This window comes from Numenius arquata, chromosome Z, assembly GCF_964106895.1.
Source record: "Numenius arquata chromosome Z, bNumArq3.hap1.1, whole genome shotgun sequence".
Taxonomy (NCBI): Eukaryota; Metazoa; Chordata; class Aves; order Charadriiformes; family Scolopacidae; genus Numenius; species Numenius arquata.
In genome coordinates this window covers 46,137,495-46,156,954 of record NC_133616.1, presented here as the reverse complement: position 1 = coordinate 46,156,954, position 19,460 = coordinate 46,137,495, and the positions used below count along the sequence as shown (strand labels likewise).

At 44.5% G+C, this 19,460-nt stretch overlaps 2 protein-coding genes across 3 annotated transcripts in view; one reads left to right on the top strand and one right to left on the bottom strand.

Annotated features, from left to right (window-relative positions):
• The window catches only part of HABP4 (hyaluronan binding protein 4), a 28,198-nt gene extending 23,394 nt beyond the window's left edge, over nucleotides 1–4,804 (bottom strand). The window contains exon 1 of one of the 2 annotated variants that reach the window (XM_074166448.1): nucleotides 4,371–4,804. In XM_074166448.1, the coding sequence (XP_074022549.1) occupies nucleotides 4,371–4,656 (286 nt within the window). In that variant the 5' untranslated portion in view covers nucleotides 4,657–4,804. The remainder of the gene's footprint in view (nucleotides 1–4,370) is intronic. The other variant, XM_074166449.1, reaches the window with a different exon arrangement.
• Nucleotides 4,805–12,386: 7,582 nt separating this feature from the next.
• On the top strand, nucleotides 12,387–19,040 carry ZNF367 (zinc finger protein 367). Its single transcript, XM_074166719.1, has 5 exons — nucleotides 12,387–12,716; nucleotides 13,316–13,466; nucleotides 15,127–15,246; nucleotides 15,670–15,808; nucleotides 16,366–19,040. The coding sequence occupies exons 1-5, from the start codon at nucleotides 12,387–12,389 to the stop codon at nucleotides 16,604–16,606; spliced, it is 981 nt and encodes a 326-aa protein (XP_074022820.1). The 3' UTR covers nucleotides 16,607–19,040.
• Nucleotides 19,041–19,460: the final 420 nt, after the last annotated feature.

The following is a 19,460-nucleotide window of genomic DNA, read 5'->3' as shown; positions in this document are numbered from 1 at the left end:
GTCCATGTGATTTAATTCCAAATTTCAAACAATTAATTTTCTGAACTAAAGCACAGCTGGTTATATGATTTGGGGAAAAATACATTATCCCAAAATACACAAAAAAAAAAAAAGTCTTCAGTCACTGCATGCAACACACCAGAGATGGACACATGGAGTTAGACTCTGTTCTGTGGTATTCTGTTTTCACATGTGCCGGTACTCAATTACAGAACTGCCAACTGCAGCTTTCCTCTGAACAATTCTTATGACTATGTAGCTGAAAGAACAATACTGGAACAAGTTATTTAAAAATAAGAAAATTGCGGTCAGTATAAGATAAAATTTCCCAGAGACATTCTGTGCAATGTTAACAAAATCATAACTAAAAACTCAAACACATAGTATTCAGGAACTACATCTAAATGTTACACAAATCATCAAATATACATGAGAGAAGTAAACCTTTTAGAGGTATTAGCAACAAAGGTTTAGTGATTTCAACAGAACAGAGCTTATTACTGCATGATCAACAAATTTAATTTGCCTGACCGTTAAAGAATGCAAGCATTGCAACTGGGCCTTTTGAACAAAGAGCTGGTAAATGTAGTTTGGCCACTATGTTAAGAATGAACTGAGTTAACATTAAGTGGTGCAATTATAAGAGCTGCAATACCTGCAAACAGCCTTTACCCAAATCCTCAGTAGATACACTAAAAAAAAAATAAAATAAAAAAAAAAAATCACAAAACAACATAGTCAGTAAAGACAAAAAAATACATCATTAAGGTCAAGAGTGTAAGTTTTGGCAGGCTATGAAATAGGAGTCCATTTTCTCCTTAAATAAAGATTAAAAAATAGTCTCCTTACAGTTGTGTCAATTCATAATAAGCATTTTGGGTCCTAAAGGTAGAAGTACTGGATTATCTGGAAAATTCCTCTTAGGAGGTTTGTTTTAAATTGACAGCAACTCCAGAAATTAAGTAAAAACTCCTCTGAAAAGGCAGTGAAGAACTAAATTAAAAAATGTTGAATTACAGAACTTTGTGAGAAAACCTTCCAATCTAAAAATCAAAATATAACACTAAAAGAAGTCTCTCAGACTGCTGTAAAACTTTTTACATATTGCAAGATGGAAGACGAGGCTTGCTTCAAGTCTTTCTAAAGGTAAAGACTATTTTGTTAAGATTCAATATGCTCAAGAGATAATACAACAATAAAACAAAACTCATGAACTTCTAACAAGACTTTTTGTAACCCAAACAAGCAAAACATCCCAGTAATCAGAGACAACAGTCTGAAGAGGGTCCAAAGGAGGGCCATGAAGATAATCAAAGGACTGGAGAGCCTGCCCCGTGAGGAAAGGCTGAAGAAGCCAGGTCTCTTCTCCTTGGAGAAGAGAAGGCTTGGTGGGGGCCGCATCACAATATTCCTGTACTTGAAGGGTAGCTACAAAGAGGATGGAGGCTTTCTCTTCACAAGGAGACACATGAAGAGGACAAGGGCAACAGGTACAAGTTACACAAAGAGATTTCATCTCAGTACAAGATAAAAAATTAATAACAATCACTCATTGGAACAACCTCCCCAGGGATGCAGTGGAGGCCCTGTCACTGGAGGTTTTCAAGATGCAATCAGACAGGGTGCTAGATGATCTCTTTTTGGTAGCTTTCAAAGGAAAGGCTGGACCAGACAATCCTTTGAGGTTCCTTCCAACCTGGGCTGTTCTGTGATGTTTCTATTAACACTAGTAAAACACTAGTAAAAACACAGGCTGAATTTTGTTGTTTCAGCCATAATACCAGAATCTGATTCAGTTATTCAGTTTGGTCTATACACTTCTTTATGGTGTTTAACTCCTAATCAGTGAAGTGAAATCAGAGGGAATTATGCCTGAAATCTGACCAAAAAAAAAAAAAATCACTACAAAAGACTGGAAACAAAAATCTTTCTTGTTTGTTTCTCAGTTGGTTTTTTTTTTTAATAATAGTTTAGTCATTGTTTCCCAATTTAGTAATTTTAATCTGTATTATTTACTTCCACAAGCAGAGGTACACTCTTCTAGCAATGTGTCCATCATTAGAAGCTTTACACAAAATTGAGCTGGTGGGAACACCTTCCCAAGTGGGTAGGCATTATCAACCATTAAGCTGATAGTCCCCTGAATCTTTTACCACATCCAGAAGTTTTCTGGTTGAATCCTCCATAACAAATTAACTTTGTATGGCCCAAATAAAAAGCTGCTCCCATTCTTCCAAAAAACCCTAGGTTTTTCCCTCAACCTTTCACTTGCTTTATATTTGTTGGCTACGCCATCTTTGTATTTGCCCTAAGTTCAGAGGGTGATCTCTGTCCTTCAGAGCAGGTTTGCTAAGACAGCACATCCAAAGGAGGAGTGTGCAGACAGGACCAAGTCTCAACTCTCTGCCCTAGTTTAGCATCCTGAGCACTACACATTTGGAATCCTTACTTCACAACAAGCCTGAGACATAAACACACAGCACACACAAAACCCAGGATAGATATTTTCTTTAAAGGAGAAAGTGCTGCATTTTTCAGACCATGTAAGTCTTCTTAAGATAGATGTTAATTCACTTTCACAAAGGCTACTATAAGCCAGCAGTCTTTTCTCCAATTTAAATTAGCAGGAAATTAAAACAAGGTGCACATGCCTGATGTCTTTATAAGAGAGAACTGGGCTTCTTAATATCAAGGTAGCAAAAAATAGTTAAACACACTCCACAGGGCCACTGTGCATTACCCCAGAAACATACAGGTTCTGAGTGTAATTAAGACACCTATAGACAAGTAGGAGGTAAATGATGCTCTTCACATACTCCCATGCTCCTGATAGGTTACTGATAACCACTAGTTCTTGTTCAAGAACTTTTCCATCAAAACTTGAGACTCTGCTGTTCACTGATCAGACTCCTTCACCTTCTGTTGATAACCACAGTGAAATATCCTTTAAATAAAATAAGCCTGTTACTAGTGCAAGTATTGGTCTTACAGGCAGAGATCACTGACAAAGTCACTTAACAAACGCAGAGGAATCTCAAAAGATATGTTTCATACAACTGTCCAAAGGGACAGTGACAACTTTATAATCCTCTACAAAGATGCTCATTAATTAATACATATTTGGCATACATATTCTCCACTCCACAAGGTCAAATAATCGCCATGGGAGCAGTGTAAGGCTGTAAGTCTAAGCAATAGAATTGGTAGTACTGGCAATAATGTATTGGAGCAATAACCCCGACTCAAAGGCCACACCTTTTTCTAAGGCATTAAAACAGACAGTTAAGTCACCGTGAATTTAACAGAAGCTTTTACTATGGGAGAAGTTAATACCTTAAGAACAGTTAATGTGTTAAACTTCATTGTCCACTGCAGGAAAATGGGAATTTACAACAACTCAGGAGGGTAAAAGCAGAGTCTTTTGTGCGGAGATTCTCAATATTTGGAAACCATCAGCCAGCTTTCAGATACTTTAAGTACTGAGTCAAGCAACCTGAAGCTCATTACCAGGTAAGTAATATCAATCACATCCACAAATATGCCTCCAAATGCAAGGAGCTAAAGCACAGCAAAGCCTTCAGCTGCAAAGAGGACTGTGCCCAATACTCTGACAATAAAAACCGACTTGGCTCCCTATTCCCCCAAGCAACATCTAGCATCAAAACCCAGCAGCTGCCAAACAACCCAGGCCATTCCTGAACACCGTGCTAAAGGGTTCACCCAGGAAATGAGGTTTTCTTCAAAGGTTTGGGCATCAACGGATGCTTACAGCAACCTAAGCACAGATCCCCAGACACATTATAACCCTGAAGAAACTGAAGAGCCAGAAAGCTCACGCGTACTGAGAAAACGAGCCTGGAAGCACCACACATATAAGGAAAACAGCCAGGCTGACGAGCGATGGAACGAATCAACAGGGATGCCAAACGCTACAGATGCTGCAGCGGAAAAATCGATGCTCTTCCATTTGTCTCCTGGGACCATTCCCAAAGTGCTCACTCGCACACCCACAGCCCCGCTTCCCTTCGGAAGCCTCCCCAAGGCCGGCAGAGCACCGCAAGCCCACCTGGGGCCCGTGCCCGAACACGGCCATCCGCAGCACGGCTCCGCTCGTCACTCGTGTCGCCGAGGGCACTTCCAGCTGTGCATTCACAAAACACCCCCAGACGGCGTTCTTCGGCCCTGCTCCCACCCTGCCACCCACAACTGGCCGGTCACCACCACACGGCTGCCAACAGGCAACACGGAGCTAGCGGCTCGGCTGCCTGCACCGGCACCACCCGCCGGGATCCCGCGCTCCTCGGCAACACTAGCCGCCGGCCCCGTTGCTCCCACCGCCTCGCCCTGCTGAGGCGACGCCTCCGGCGTACCGCGCTGCGGCGGCCCGCCGGGCGCCGGGGGACTGCCAGGCTGCTTGCGATCCTTCTGGGACTCCCTCCTGCCGCCGGCCGCCGTGCCGCCACCACCGGCTCTCCTGCCGGCCGCCATCGCCTCATCGCGCTTCTTGCGCTGCTGCTGGCGGCGATCGACCTCCCGCAGGACGTCGAAGGGGTCCGACTCGTCGTCCAGGAGCTGGCAGAAGCGGTTAGCGACGGCGCAGCCGAAGCTCTCCTGCATGACGGCAGCCACAGGGCCGCTCACCGTCCCCTTCATCATCGCCTCCGGAGGACCTCCCTCCTCCCCTCCCGAACCAGTCCCTCGGGCAGGCGCTGCGCGGGCCGGAGGAGCGGCAGGGTCACCGCCTGGCGCCGGTCCCTACCCGGCGCTACCCAGCCCGCCCCGCCATTGCCGGCTCCCCCCCACCGCCAGGCGCAGCCAATACTAAATAATAGCAGGGCGCGAGCAACCAATCCCGGCTTTAGGCTCCGCCCCGTCCCGCCCCTGGCGTGCGGCGACTGCCAATTAGCGCGCGGAGGCGGTGCAGTCAATAACGGCCCGCAGAGCGGTGTGGTGTGCCGTGCGGGGCGTCCGGCCTGATAATATTAATCATCGGTGCATTATTCAGCAGCTGCTGGCGGCGGCGGAACCGGGCTGCAGCACTGGGCTCGGCTAGCCGGTCTGTGGGCACCACCGCGGCTGATTGTACGCGCTCAAGGGGTTTCCTCTCCCTCAGCAGGGTCTCGGCCAGTAATGCAAAGGAAAAATAATAATAATTAATTGGAGTGGCACAGCAGCGAGGGCTTATCCTCCAGAGTGAGACTTAGAACCCAGGAACGCCTGGGCAGTTGTACGCTTCCCAATCCATGCGTCCCCTCATGCCTTTGGCACGCACCACCTGGTCCAACGGTAATTTGTGGAGTCCTCTTATTCCTGTCCGGATTCCTGCTCCGTCTCCAGCAGGGCCATTAACTGTTCTTACTCTGCCGAGCTGCATCCTCTACTGGCAGCGGAGCTCGGAGCTTCCTTATCTCCCAGTGTGTTCCCATCTCAGGCCCTTCTTCTATATGACTAAGTAGAAGTTCAGAACAAGTTCAATTTACCTAGGCGAGTTCACAGCCGGAGGCCCAAAGCTTTAGCAACTTGAGCTACTAACGCAGAGTGAGTTCTACATAAGCAGTACGCCAATGTGGCCTAGAACTAAATGATTAATTTTATTTAAACTGAGCCCCTAACATTCCATATTCCTTTACAGTATGCATATCTGGGTAGACTATTTAGCAAGAGTTTATAATCTGATGTGATCACATAACTGCGTCGCCATGGGTCTTTTAATATAATCCATGTCCACTAATGAATTACTTCAATGAAAGATGGAGCACATTGGACTGGAAGCTCCAAGGGCAACACAGGTGGCCAGCACACTTGGATAAACTAGCCTAGTATTCCCACAAAGTGTCTGAATTGCCCATTTCTGCTTAAGACTGCAGTGGTGTTCGTTACATTGGCAGACCTCGGCCAGTGCACGCAGTAACACTTCCAACAGCTAAATGCAGCACTACAGTGAGATGCGTGGGTTCACAGCTTAACCTGGAAAGCTGCCCTGCCCAGCAAAACCAGTGAATGGAGCTCCCCAGACACCACTAAGCCTCTGTGACAAAGACTATGTGCAGCCTCCCCTGTGGCTGTAGGAGCCATGTCAGCCACAGCCAGCGATACCTGGAGCGAGGTGCAAGTCCTCTTACTTACTGTCTGTGAGGTTTATAAATGTGAACAGCAGTGCAAACACTCCTGGGGACTTGACAGGGTTTCTTCACAGGGGACAGGCAACTGCACAGACAAAACATCCCTGCCCCCTCTTATCAGCTACGCTAACCCCAAACACATGCTGTAAAAATCCCTGCCCTTCAGACACAATTGCCCAAAGAATGAGGACTACAGTCTGATTTCTGTGATGAAATTATGTTTTTATCCTGATTGTTCATGGGAAACTAATGCCTTGTTACATAACTTCAGTGTACATCCCACCTTGCTTTGAAATTAATCTTTTCCTTAGTACAGGACCTTGAAACTCAGACTCCCTGCTGTGTTTCAAAAGGCAGGATTAGATAGTGCTGGCAGCATAACAATCATCTCCTCCCTCCCTCTCAGAGTGCAGATAGGTCTAGGCACACCATCATAAAACAAAATACAGCACATCCACTACACATTACTCCAAGCCCTGAACATAATCAATGCATCTCCCCTAGCTTTTATGTAGACCCATTTATGCAGGGCATGCTTGCTACAGAATAAAACTAATTTAATTTAACTGTGCCCTTTCTAGCTTCCTCCTCATTCAAGACATCACAAACAGTTTTGCATCAACAGAAATATTGACAGCAACTAAATTAGGGGGATTATCTGCTCAGAAACCGCTTTAGAAAATCCTGGTAGTCAAGTCAGATGTCTTAGGCTCTGACATGTTTCAAATTGAAGCAGGAAATTCTCAACAACGAGAATATATTATTGTTATTTCTGCATAGTTCTTAAATTGTAAAAAATATCTAGCTAAAATTGAAAATGAAATAGAAAATTCTGAAGGTATCTCCATGAATATGATACATATGATATGTATAAGAAATGTTTATCTAGATCAACTGAGCTTGCCTCTGAATAGTTACTTTATTTTGTAGAAAGATGAAAATACACGTATTTTCACTGAAAAAAAGGAATTGGAAAGCTACTTTGTCCAGTTCTGTTCTGGAGAAACACATTAACAGCACCACACTACCACAACACATCAACAAAAAAACCACCAAATCTTTTGCAGGCTTTCATAGAGCCTTTTGGTATCAATTGCAGCATCCACACTAGATTTCCTCAACAAAGGACTGTATCCAAGAAGCTTCTTAGAAAGTTTACTTAAAACATTCTACAAGCTTGAATCAAAACCTCCTGAAGTTATGTTGTATATGAAAGATGGCAGACGAAAGGGTGTCAGCATTGACTGTAGAGACACTGCACTTTTAGATTTAATAGGCATTTTGAAGGTCGTAGTATCTTTGGAGAGGGACAAAAATGAGGAATTAAGTATTTTATCAGTAAGATTAGAGATTTGGTGTTTTGTGGAATCTGGCTTTGTTTTCACAAAGTTTCAGAAGAGAAAAAAAAAAAAGAAAGTATAACTTCTCAGAGAGATTCCACAATGATAACCAAAAAATAGCACTAGTTATATCTTGCATAATTATTTCTAAAATGAATGTAAGTCTTTACAAAAAGTTCTTGGTTTTCTGATGCTCTGAATTATCGAACAAAACAAAATTTCTCTAATATAGATTTCAAACCCCAAACTGATTAAGTGTTTTGCATGGCAGATTAAAGTAACCTGTAACCTGCTCATTTGCAGCTTTTCACTATGGGAAAACAGTGTATGATTGTCAACTTACATACCCACACAAAAAAGAGTTGGACAAAGAGTCTGAATTTTGCAGTTAATATGAAACCAAATGTTCTGCCTGGATTTTCACATTGGAATAGTAACAGTGACAGATTCTGTATGATTACATATTTGCACACAAATCCTGAATCTCACATTTGCAGTGCTGAAGCACAGGTGCCTAACTTTTCTGACACCAGACTACTCATCTTATTTTAGCTGTGATAAGGGCTGCCTGCCAAAGTTCTTCATCCATCCAGGTTCTCTTTGCGAGTGGATTTTTCACATGTGCATAACAGCCACCCTACACAAGCTTTCCAAACAGGTACAGATATGCAGTATTGCATCTTTACCAACAGACACCTTGATTTTTTTTTTTTTTCCTAAAGTGCAAAGGTGCCTAATGACAGGAGATGGTGGAGGCTGATGTTCCTCTGACTTTTACAGCTAAGCATTTAATCACCAGCAAGGGGCATCTTGTTCTTGACCTTTCCTACAGCCACTCATATCCCCAGATATGAAACTCATTCTGTAGCACCTAATTATGCCCTGCCTGGAGTAGAAGCATCCCAAACCCACCATAGGGCTCAAGGTCCCACTCTGGACCAGGGCACTCGAACAGGTAGAGAGGGTAACACTGTGTCACTTGGTGGATCTAGCCATCAGATACATTTTTCATCAACATAATTCTACTGAACTCAATTGACTACATGAAGTTTTAAGCTGAGCAGTAAAGAACTACATCACTGAAGATGGACCTGCTTATGGTAACTCCTATTCTTTGATCATCTTCACAGGAAGAGATGGGAATTTACCTTTGTTATTGGGCACGCTTACCTCATTCTGTTTCGTTCCCTCTGGAGCATTCAGTATCTGACCTCAAGTGAGCTATATTAACATAAGCGATGTTATTGTCTTGATATATTGATTTGATATAAAGCAAAACTTGGGAAATGTAATAAAAACCACTTAGGTAAAAGATATTATGACTATTGGGAAGTTATGCTATAACCGTATATTACAACATACAATAAAGTTACTTGCAGTGTGATTAAGTATTTGCTATTATCTACCTAAAGGCCATCACTGTCTTGAAGTTTTCTGGTATGAACTTTGGAGTATCATTAGAAATAGCTGAAGCATGCTTCAGAGACAAAGAACCTTGTTTCCTCTTCATTTATCAAGTATTTGTGTTCTGTTTCAGTTTAAGAAATACAGCATTTACCCACCTCAGAGAGTTAGTTTTTATTTCTGAGTTTATTATCCTCAAATTCCTGAATTGTGATGTCCTTCTTGAGTCTAACTAGCTGGGTAGAAACAGGTACTTATTCCTTGTTTCCTACTGAATTCGCGCTCCCTCTCCTTTCACTATTTCTTTATCATGTTGTGTGTAATAAAAGGTATGCTGTGTTGTAATAATAGGTAGGATTTTACCTGATTGTAGATTGTGTAATGTTTCATTATCTTGGTGCTTTACCTCTCGGAGAGAACTTTTACTTGTTTCTACACTAACACTAAAATATTAATGCTTTTATACATTAAGCTAGTAGCATAGCATCAAAATACCATCAAGAGCAAATGCATTAAATATTGTTAAGATACAGTATCTTAGAACCGTTTTTACCTGACACTACATGAACAATTAGTTTAATATGTATGACTGTATGTACTGAAAGGCAGTGTATTTTGAGGCCTTTAAGCTACATGCATTGTGCATGTGTGCATTTCTTCTTCCAGTAGCAGGATCTTGACAGAGGCCACTTCTCTCCTTTTGGTTATTGTTATTACTACATGAAAAACTATTGTTCAGAGCAGTTAAAATATCCGAAGTGGCATCAGCTCACCTCTTCCTTCTCTTGTGCTGTCTTCCTTAACAAACATCTATGATTTGACATTAGAAAAATTTATGAAATCCATGTTAAAAAGTTAATCTGCTAGCAGGCCCTTGAATGTCATTACAAAATTAAATGTGTACACTAAGGTGGCATAAGGTAAGTATGGAGATATCCAGTTACTTGCAATGCATTGCACCATTCTCAATATCTACAATTTTATGTACCAAATCATAACACTAATTCCATCTGTCACTGGAGTTCCTCAGCAGCTACATGCACTACTTCAAGCATCAGTTGTGTAGTTTTGGAAAGTTACGAAGGTATTCACAGTTTGGTTTGGAGATGCAATTCTTTTAATACGAGTCAGGCTTTTTTTCCCCTGTTAGATTTTAACATATCTTTCTGTACTCCTCTACAATATTGTTCTCTTATTGGAACTTTCTTCCACGGGTTATTTTTAAGGGCTGAATCTTTTAAAGTGGATCAGATCTAAGCACATGAAAACATGTTTGCTCATTTTGGGAACAAAAGTTATAGGCTAGTGTTTTCTTTCTGGCCTGGTAAGCACAGCTTGACCTGGCATAGTAGTGGTGGGATTTTGACATATAACACCGAGTTTGAGAAGCTGAGTTACCATTTCTATGAACAAGAATTTACTTAAGCAAAGATTAGGGTTTTTTTAGTTAGTTAAAAAGGATAGTTGTGACAAACTATGTAATTCATAATGAAAGCGCTGATTATCTGTGGATGGATACTTAATACTGAACTCCAGTACTAGTCTTTATGTTGGAAGAACTAAGAGTTTCCAATTACCCACTTAGTAGTCATACACTGCGAATTTGCTCTTCCCTGCACTTTCCTGTTCCTGTCAGTAGTAATGGTTGCTAGCACTCTTACAAGGCAGCATTCTACAGCATACAAACTGCATGAATACAGCAGAAAAGGGAAAAAAAACCTTCACTGTTTTTACAGTTTATTGGCTCCTCTGTGCTCTTGATATTTATCTCAAAATTTAGCTATTAATGTAAGAAATGTCACTTACTTATTTCACAACCTATAACTAGTCAGTAAAACCTACTGTGATAGTAAGACAGTGAGGCAAAAGTAGCATGTTAATGTAATGCTATTGGTTAGCTTCAGCACAAAAGGCCCACACCAAGTGCCAAGAAATGTGCTCCTGCTTTAAAAAACACAGAAAAACAGAAAAAAAAATGTACTGCTGTATCTGATAAAGCTAAAGCTATAGCCTTTTTAGTTCCAAAGTATTCAATAAACGAGACACGAGTTGCAGATTTAAAAGCTGAACATATGACCTGTTTCATGTTTTTACCAGCAAAAGCCTGATCAGTGTATGCCACTGTAACCCCAAATCATTCCTCGCTACTACAAAATCTTTCACAGATCAGCCACATATACATCTTAACTCACACAGATGAGCCAAAGTCAAGACAAATTCCCATTTCCCGTGGCCATGGCAGCCTGGCACTCAAGCTGCAGCCTCCCTGCATCCATCCATTTGCGCCAAGCAGAACTAGATTGGGCCTCTGTTTCACAGGATGTCGGCTGGAAATCCATAGATTTAAGATACCATTTTAGCACCGTAGATAGACAGCAGTATGGATACACATCTTAAGCTCCTGGGACCGCCGCCTGCCGCTCTAGCGCAACACAGCGGCGGTGCCAGCGGGCCCGCCAGGCAGGGCAGCCCCACCAGGCCAGCCCCGCGGCTGCAGGACGCCCGCCAGGACGGGCCGCCGCCGGCCAACGCTCGCGAATGCAGGGTAGGGGGGCGCAGCTGGAAGGGGCCTCCCTCGGCACGCCGCCCGCAACCGCCGTAACGGCCGCGCCTGCCGCCTCCACATCGCCGCGCCTCACGGGGAACCCTCTCTTCCCTCAACAACGGGCACACCGGCAGCGGGGGAAAGGCAGGGGCAGGGGCAAGGCCTTCCCCCTTCCTGGGCGATTAGCCCCGCCGGCCCGACCGCGAAAGGCGCGCTCTGAGCCAGCCCGGGCGCGCCAGCCGCCGCCGCCGCCGCCACCTCCTCCTCCTCCTCCTCCCTCTCCCCTCACCCGCGCTTCGGCGGGCCAATCAGTGTCCCCCCCGAGGCAGGGCGGCTCCCACGGCCCCGCGAGCCCGCTCAGTTTCGAATTCTGCCGGCGAGCCGGGCGGCTGTCCAATAGGGTGGCAGAGACGACGCCCGCGCCCAGCTCGGGCACCGCCCCCCGGAGGGCGCGGCCCACCTAGCGGTTGGTCGGCGGGAACCGCCGCTGCGTGACGCCAGCGCCGGGTTGGGTGATTGGTTACGCCCAGGCGCGAAATGTAACGCGGGAAAATCTGGGGCTCGGCCTGAGTTGTGGGTGCGGAGGGGTTGTGGTGACTTCTCCTCCTCGGGCATCGCCGGGACCAGGTCTGCCAGCACGGCCGGCACCGCTTCGGAAAGGTGCGGAGAGGTGGTGGCTGCTTTGCCCCGGCCGTTTGCTATGGCCGGGGGCCGCCGCTGACTTTGCGGATCCGCTCGGGGTTGGCCGCGGAGGGAGGGAGGCACTGAGACCCCACTGGGAGCCGCCGGGCCCGGTGATGACCGACTGAGGCGGGCCCGGGCGGCGACAGGTGGCGGCGGCGGCTGCGGGACCTCCGTGCCGCTCCACATCCCCCACCCGGGAGGGGAGTTCGGGCGGACAGCCTGGCTGAGCCGCCGCGGAGCGGCCCCACGCCCTCACCCCGTTTCCGCGCCGGTGCCTGCGAGGGGTGGGCGATGGCGGAACGGCTGCCGCCGGGCCTCCCGGTGATTTTTTGCCAGGACTCGCCGAAGCGTATCCTGGTTTCCGTTATCAAAACCACTCCGATCAAGCCCCGCGAGGAGCCGGCGGCCGCCCTGCCCGTCCCCACCAGCCCCGGCTTCAGCGACTTCATGGTCTACCCCTGGCGCTGGGGCGAGAACGCCCACAACGTGACCCTCAGCCCCGGCGGCACCGCCGCCCTCTCGGCCCTCCCGCCGCCCCGCGCGGGAGCGGGCAGAGCCCCCACCAGGGACGAGGAGGAGGCGGGGAGCCCGGGCGGCGACGGTGGGCATCGGCACCTGAAGGTGAGTGCGGCCGCGGGGCCGGTGCGGGGCGGATGGCGGAGTTAAAGGGTGAGTCCGTACCGCGCGCCCCTCCCCCGCCTCCGCCCGGAGATTTAAAGTGAAGTCACTTCCGCCGGCGGCGGCGCGCGCGACCAGGTACCGTCCGGTGTGCGGGCGGTGTGGGGGCTGAGGAGGAGGAGGAGGAGAAGGAAGAGGAGTGGGGCGGGGCGGGCCGGGCCGGGCCGCGGAGGAGGAGCGGGTTCGGCGGGGTTCCTTCACTCCTTCAGTTTAAAACTTAGAAAAGAAAAAGGAAGGAAGGAAGCAAAAAAGTTGTCTTCTGTTTTGTCTGTTCCTCCCCATTTCGCAGCGCGCGTATCAGAGCGCTGTCAGTGCCTGGCGTCTCCTCTCGCCCCCACACGTGCCGGCAGCGCGCTTGGGTGAGGGCTCAGCACCCCCTGGGTGGGTTAGCGGTTACCTTGCTGATGCTGCCGACGTCACGGTGGCCGTCCTCCGTCACACCCCTGGCTTCAAAAATCACTTGGAGGGGAAAGTGGTGGGTTTGGCTGAACTGTAGAGGTGGGAACACACCGGGTTTCAGTTGGGCGGTTATTTCAACGCAGGACAGGTTGCGGCGTGGCCGGCCAAGAGCAGACACCGTCCCGGAGCTGATCAATGAAGGGGTGCACTCCTCCAGCAGCATCCGCTGCAACATCTGCTACAGGGTCTTTCCACGAGAGAAATCACTGCAGGCCCACAAACGAACTCACACCGGTGAGTAAAGGGAAGGTGCAACTAAAAAAAAACACTCCAAAACCCCCAACAAACTCCACCTGCTACTATTCTATTGTAACTGTTAAATTAATCATACTTCCAAGGCTTTTTAGTGCAAAGTCTTTGTAACTGAGTTTGTTATGGGGGAGCATATCTGCTGGTGTCAGTGGCTTACTGTGCAAGAAGAACAAAACTTTTTGAGTTTGGTGCTCTGTACATGGTAGCTTTCTTTATTCTAACTGCTTCTTCTCTATGATTTGTTTCCTTCTAGCTGGTGTTCTTTTTACACAGCAATTGAAGTTTAGCTGTAACAGGAGACAGTAACTTAAAAAGAGGCTGGTAACTAGTAATGTAACACTAGAAGTTTAGCTTAAAGGCTGAGAAAAGAGATCAAATGCTTAAAATCACCATCCAGGTTTCTCTCCTACCGCCTAGAATTCATTTTCTGGGATGGAGGTGGCTGTGCTCATTTACTGAACTGTACGTAGAAAGCAACTCACAATTAAGTTAAAATGTAGGAACAACTCACTCAATACCCAGCTGAACTGAACAGGAGACGCTGTTTTTTGGTTTCTTTTAAACCAAGCAAATATGTTGTTGGTTTTTTTCTTTTTTGCTTTTCATGTTCCAGCAGAACTCTCTATTTGCAATAAAGTGTGACCTAAGGTAGCTCACAATACCAACACAACCACCAACACTCTGTCACACCTCCAAACCAAGCAAAAAAAAACCCCAGAAGAACCATGGCTCCCATGGTCTCTTTTTCTCACTCAAGTTGCTAACACTAGATACTAATATTAAACAGCAGTTCCCTCATGCTCTTTGGTCAGTAGAGGTTTCTATTTTGCTTGGTTGTATTAGGTGTTGAACTTGTACGAGCTACTTACCTGAGCAGAGCTTACCCTGCTGTTATTCCTCTGACTTACTAAGTCAGCATTGCCATGGTTTTGCCACCCTTCCTGAGGAGAGGTGGCATGGCATGTTTTTGCATAGTTGCATGCAGTCAGATCCTCTTGAGGAAGGAACACCTGCCACCTCTGTTCTTGTTGCAGTTGACTCAGGGAAGTCTTCCTTGACTGGCCAAAGAAAACTTTCTTGGCTTAAGTCTGGAATAAGTTTCTCTTGCAACCTCCATTTATCCATTACAACTTTTCTCAAATAGCCTTCCCTAGTAAGAGATTTCTTCAGCTTTGTATGTTACTATGCTGTTGACCTCAGTTATTTTACCATAGTTCAGGCTATGTAAAGGATAAAATTTATCTGGTTGCAACTTGAGTTACATTACATGTCCATTTACTCATTTCACTTCATATATTTCTTGCTCTGTAGGTGCATAGTTTCATGGGACAAAGCTTATGTAGCGCTGTGCAAGAGGCTTCAATCAGAAAATGTGGCAAGGAAAAACATAATTTGGGTTTTGTTTTTTTTTTCTTTTCCCCTCTGGAAATAATTGTATTATCCAGAGCATTGAGCACATACTTCAGAGAAAAGATCTGTTTGGGGTAAAAGTGGATCTCTGCTATTTGCTACACCAGGGCTTTTTAAAGTGGGTAAGAGGAGAGCTTGTTTGTGTAAGTTTCAACCAAAGGGCCACCACTGGATACTGTGACTCTTCTTGTATATTCAGCTTTCATAAATCTGTTTTGTTATTATTTTTAAGGTGAACGACCTTATTTGTGTGACTATCCAGATTGTGGTAAAGCCTTTGTTCAGAGTGGGCAGCTCAAAACTCACCAGCGTCTTCACACAGGGGAGAAACCTTTTGTCTGCTCAGAGAATGGTGAGCCATCGGAGAACAATTTGCAGCTTTCAGAACTGGGGCCAGTCTAGTACTGGAAATGTATGCATGTCCATGTGGCTAAGATCCACAAAAGCTTTGGATTTTAATTTTGGAGCTGCTTCTAAAGAAGGGATGAGCTGCACAGAACCTGCATTAATCATGCAAATATGTATCTAAGGATTGCATATGTTATTATGTAAGCAGGTTATCAGTAATTCTGTCTGTTGATACTAATGTATAAATGATGGGGCATGTTATGAACCTTGCAAGTAGAACTTGCTGTTTTCAAGCAAATGTAGGGTTTTGTGAATGAGGAAGGTTGGATTCAGCAGCATCTTCATCCCATAGATGCTGTACATTAGGTACTCATTGGTTGACCGCTTTCCATAACGTGTACTTCATTGTCACTTTGTGTTTTCTAAGGCTGTTTAAGCAGATTCACACATGCAAACCGTCATTGCCCCAAACATCCATATGCCCGACTGAAGAGGGAAGAGCTCACAGACATGCTGAGTAAGAAGCAGACGGCTGACAATAAAGCTGTGGCTGAGTGGCTAGCAAAGTATGTTCCATTATGGTGTCATCTTTCTCTAAAAACTTGTAAGGGTGGTCTGAGAAAGCATTTTATTCTTAGGGGCAGAAAACCCCCCAGCAAACCAAAACCAGCTGTTCCTTAGCCCAGCCTTTCCTTTCCTTAAAGAAGCACGAAGTCTTGGTCACGACAAAGTTCCTCATGAGACTTTCTTGTATCTTCCCCTCCCCCCCGCTTAATGCTTCTCTTTGCTTGATCAACATGTGCTAATACCTTGTTAGTTAGTGCTATAGTCTTGCTGAATTTGTTTCTGTATGAGGGTGAATGATTGTGTATGCCCAGGAAGAAATGCTGTCTGAGAACACCATTTAGAGAAGAAACCTGTCAGAGATGTTCACTTGAAATACTGAATAAAGGAGGTTTTTGACAGCTTAAATACTACTGCATAAGGGCTGAAAGATAAAGCCAAATGCAGTGCTTAGTCAGATGCAAGCTAGTACTTGAGAGGTTATTTGCCAGCTTTGAATTGTTGGTGTGAGAGTCAGTTGTATATATTTTAAAAGCATTCCCTGTGTTTTATTTTGTAGATACTGGCAGACAAGAGAACAGCGTGCTCCTTCATTGAAAACTAAAACAATCCAGAAAACAGATCAGGAACAGCAGGACCCAATGGAGTATCTTCAATCTGATGAAGAGGATGGTGAAGAGAAAAACAGCGCTCATTCAGCTGCCCGCCGCAGCCGCCTCCAGGAACAGCGCGAACGCATGCATGGCGCACTGGCTCTCATTGAGCTTGCAAACCTTGATGTGGCACCACTTGGACAGTAGAGTGGAGCAGAGTCTGCCTATACAAAATGTACTTCCTGGTGGTATTTAACCAGTTAGATCCTGGGCATAAGCTAAGCACCTTATTTGCTTATCATAGGCTGCTATTCTGTAGAATTTATGAAGAATGTTGTTGCCCCATAACATGGGGTAAGAGAATTGCACTTTTCGTAAGGTAAAAGACAGATGTAAAGTTTCTAAATATTTTGTAAATATGGGACTGCATAATGCAGGGTGGACAAATTTACGTGTTGTGGGAAGCTAGATTTTGCAAGGTTAACTCATTTATTTGAAGCAGTTTTCACCGGAAAGCACTTTCTGAACAAAGTGTTCGTGATTAGCGGAATGGTACACGTGGCCAAAGAAGGGCTGACAAAAAGAAAAGTATTTATCTGACTATTTAAGCAAATTTATGTTAACTGGTAGGTCTGAAGATATTGTTAAGCAGCAATGAAACCGTTTTTTTTTTTTTTCTAATGTCAGTATATCTTTACCTAGTATCACTGAGGCGGAAGGCAAAGCTTAGTTACTGCAGCTTGTAGATGAAACTGGGGATGAAACTGCTTCATGCAGGAAACTGTAAGATCATTCAGGATCTTCACTGTGACCGCTCAAGGTATGAGCCTTGACTTCGCTGTTTTGTTTTCTGATTTGATTTCAGCAGAATCTCTTGGTAGCACTTGTTATTCCTAGCATGTGATGTTGGGAACTTTTGCACATTGTTGGATTTATCTGAAAATGATTAGTCTTGCAAAGTCTAGACAAAGGTAAACAATTGATAATACTTTTTTTCAGATATTTTTGGACCCTGTAGTGATTTGGCACTTGATTTTGTTAATAAAGGGGGTATTTACAGGGTGGTATGGATTTGTAGTGAATTATACTAGATCTTATATTAGCAAACACTAAGTTTTAAAGTATTGCTTTTATATGATTATTAGCAAATAGAAGCCTCTGTACTTTCTGTGCATAAAGCCACCTTATTGCTTTACTTCAGGATAACATGCCAATTTTGTGTTCACTAACTGTAGCACAGCTATCACTTAAACACTGCAGAAAAGTATTCACTATACAACTAGCAAATAGGCTTCCAAAGATAGTTACAAGTGTGTTAACATTGTGATTTCATGTATTTCCCAAATAAATGAAGTTACAGAATGCTGCCTAGTACTCAGATGCTGATATAAAATGTTTAGCAAGATATTTTGTCACTTTGAATGTTGTATACTTTAAATAGCAATGTCTCATGGTGATCTTTTTCCGTGTTTTGCTTTGAAGGCAACCAGAGATTCCTAATATGCTAACGAAACTTTATTTTCAGATTGGACTTCTTGTTGTGTGGTTTGTTGTTTGTTTGTTTTTTTTTTTCTTTCCATTAAGCTACTGCTTTAGGGGATATTAATAATTTGTATTTACTGATCTGCTTGCTTTAACTCCTTCCTCTCGTTGAAGGTCAGGAAATTCAGATGAGAAGGGAAGCCACTTTCCCTCTCGCTTAAGCAAGAGGAAGAAATAATTTTATCAGTCACTTATATAGACTGACTAGATGTATACAGCTGTTCCAGAGAAATAGCATGATTTTACACCAGAAACTGCAACTGCTGGATTCTGTTCTCTGATAATTGATAATATGTTGTTATTGAAAATCATATTAACCCAGTTTAAGTCATGTATTGATGCACTTAAGAGTAATTGAATAATTTTTTTAAAAATCACTTTCATTGAATGTAAATAATTTTGCACCAGTGATACGGTTTAACTTTTGCTTTCAGCTCCTAACCTTAGCTGACATCAAGTTAATTTGTTTCTGTTTTAAGTCTTTTACTCTTAAAAATAAGAAACATTGTAATCGCTCTAGGCTTCTTGACCAATGTAAAACACATAATTCCTGTGCATAGGTTTGGAGTTTGTCAAGTAAGTTACATGCAACTTCAGTTGGCTGCGTGCGAATGGTCTGATCCCCGAATGGCCCCTGAGCATAAATCTGTTGTACTCCTGAGTCATAACTCAGAATTGCTCCTGTGTAGTATTTCACAGTGTAATTACCAGCCAGTTGCCGACTGGAGTTGTAACTTACTTCATTAGGATTGATTTTATTTCCTTTTTTTCCCCCCAGCCATCTGTAATGCGTTGGGCAAGTGGCAGAATATTTCTTCCAGTATGACAAGTACACCGAATTGTACTTGGCTGTAGAGAAAATTCAGACAGCCGAAGCAGTTTTATGTCATGAAAAGTTTTGGATAAAATACCAAGTGAAAAAAAAAGAAGAGATATGGAAAACTGCTTTTTGTTTTATTAGGCAGTGATTACATACAAGAGATCTTGAAGTGGTCAGTGCTTCAAAAGATTAAGTTGTAGTTTGGTGTGACTTAACAGCAGACAAGTGGATGTGCTGTCATTTTAATAGACGCTTTGAATAAAAACTTGGTTTAATTTTTAAGTTTAGTGTGTGCTGTTTGGTAATTTTTTAATACTTGGGCTCTTCCTTGCTTCTGTAACCCCACCAGCCTGACTTGCTGCAGAGCATGAAGATGTTCCACCTGTCTGTTGAAATTTGACACAAAATTAACCACCCAAAGGAAATTTTTTAGACTTTTTTTTTTTTTTTTTTTTTACAGTTTGACAAACTTATGAGAGCTCCTGCGAAGCTGAGTCCAGGCCTTCTGCAGCACGGGGAGCCACAGCGGGCTGCAGCCCGAGCTCAGCTGCTTTCACCCCGGGGGCAGGTGCTCAGCGACGCTGAACACCTTTCCCGTGAGGCCGGTTTAAAAACCAAAAGCAGACGGTGCCGGGCGGCGGCAGCGGGCACAGGGGTGAGCCTGGGGAGCAGCCCCGCTGGCGTGGCGTCCCCGGGCGC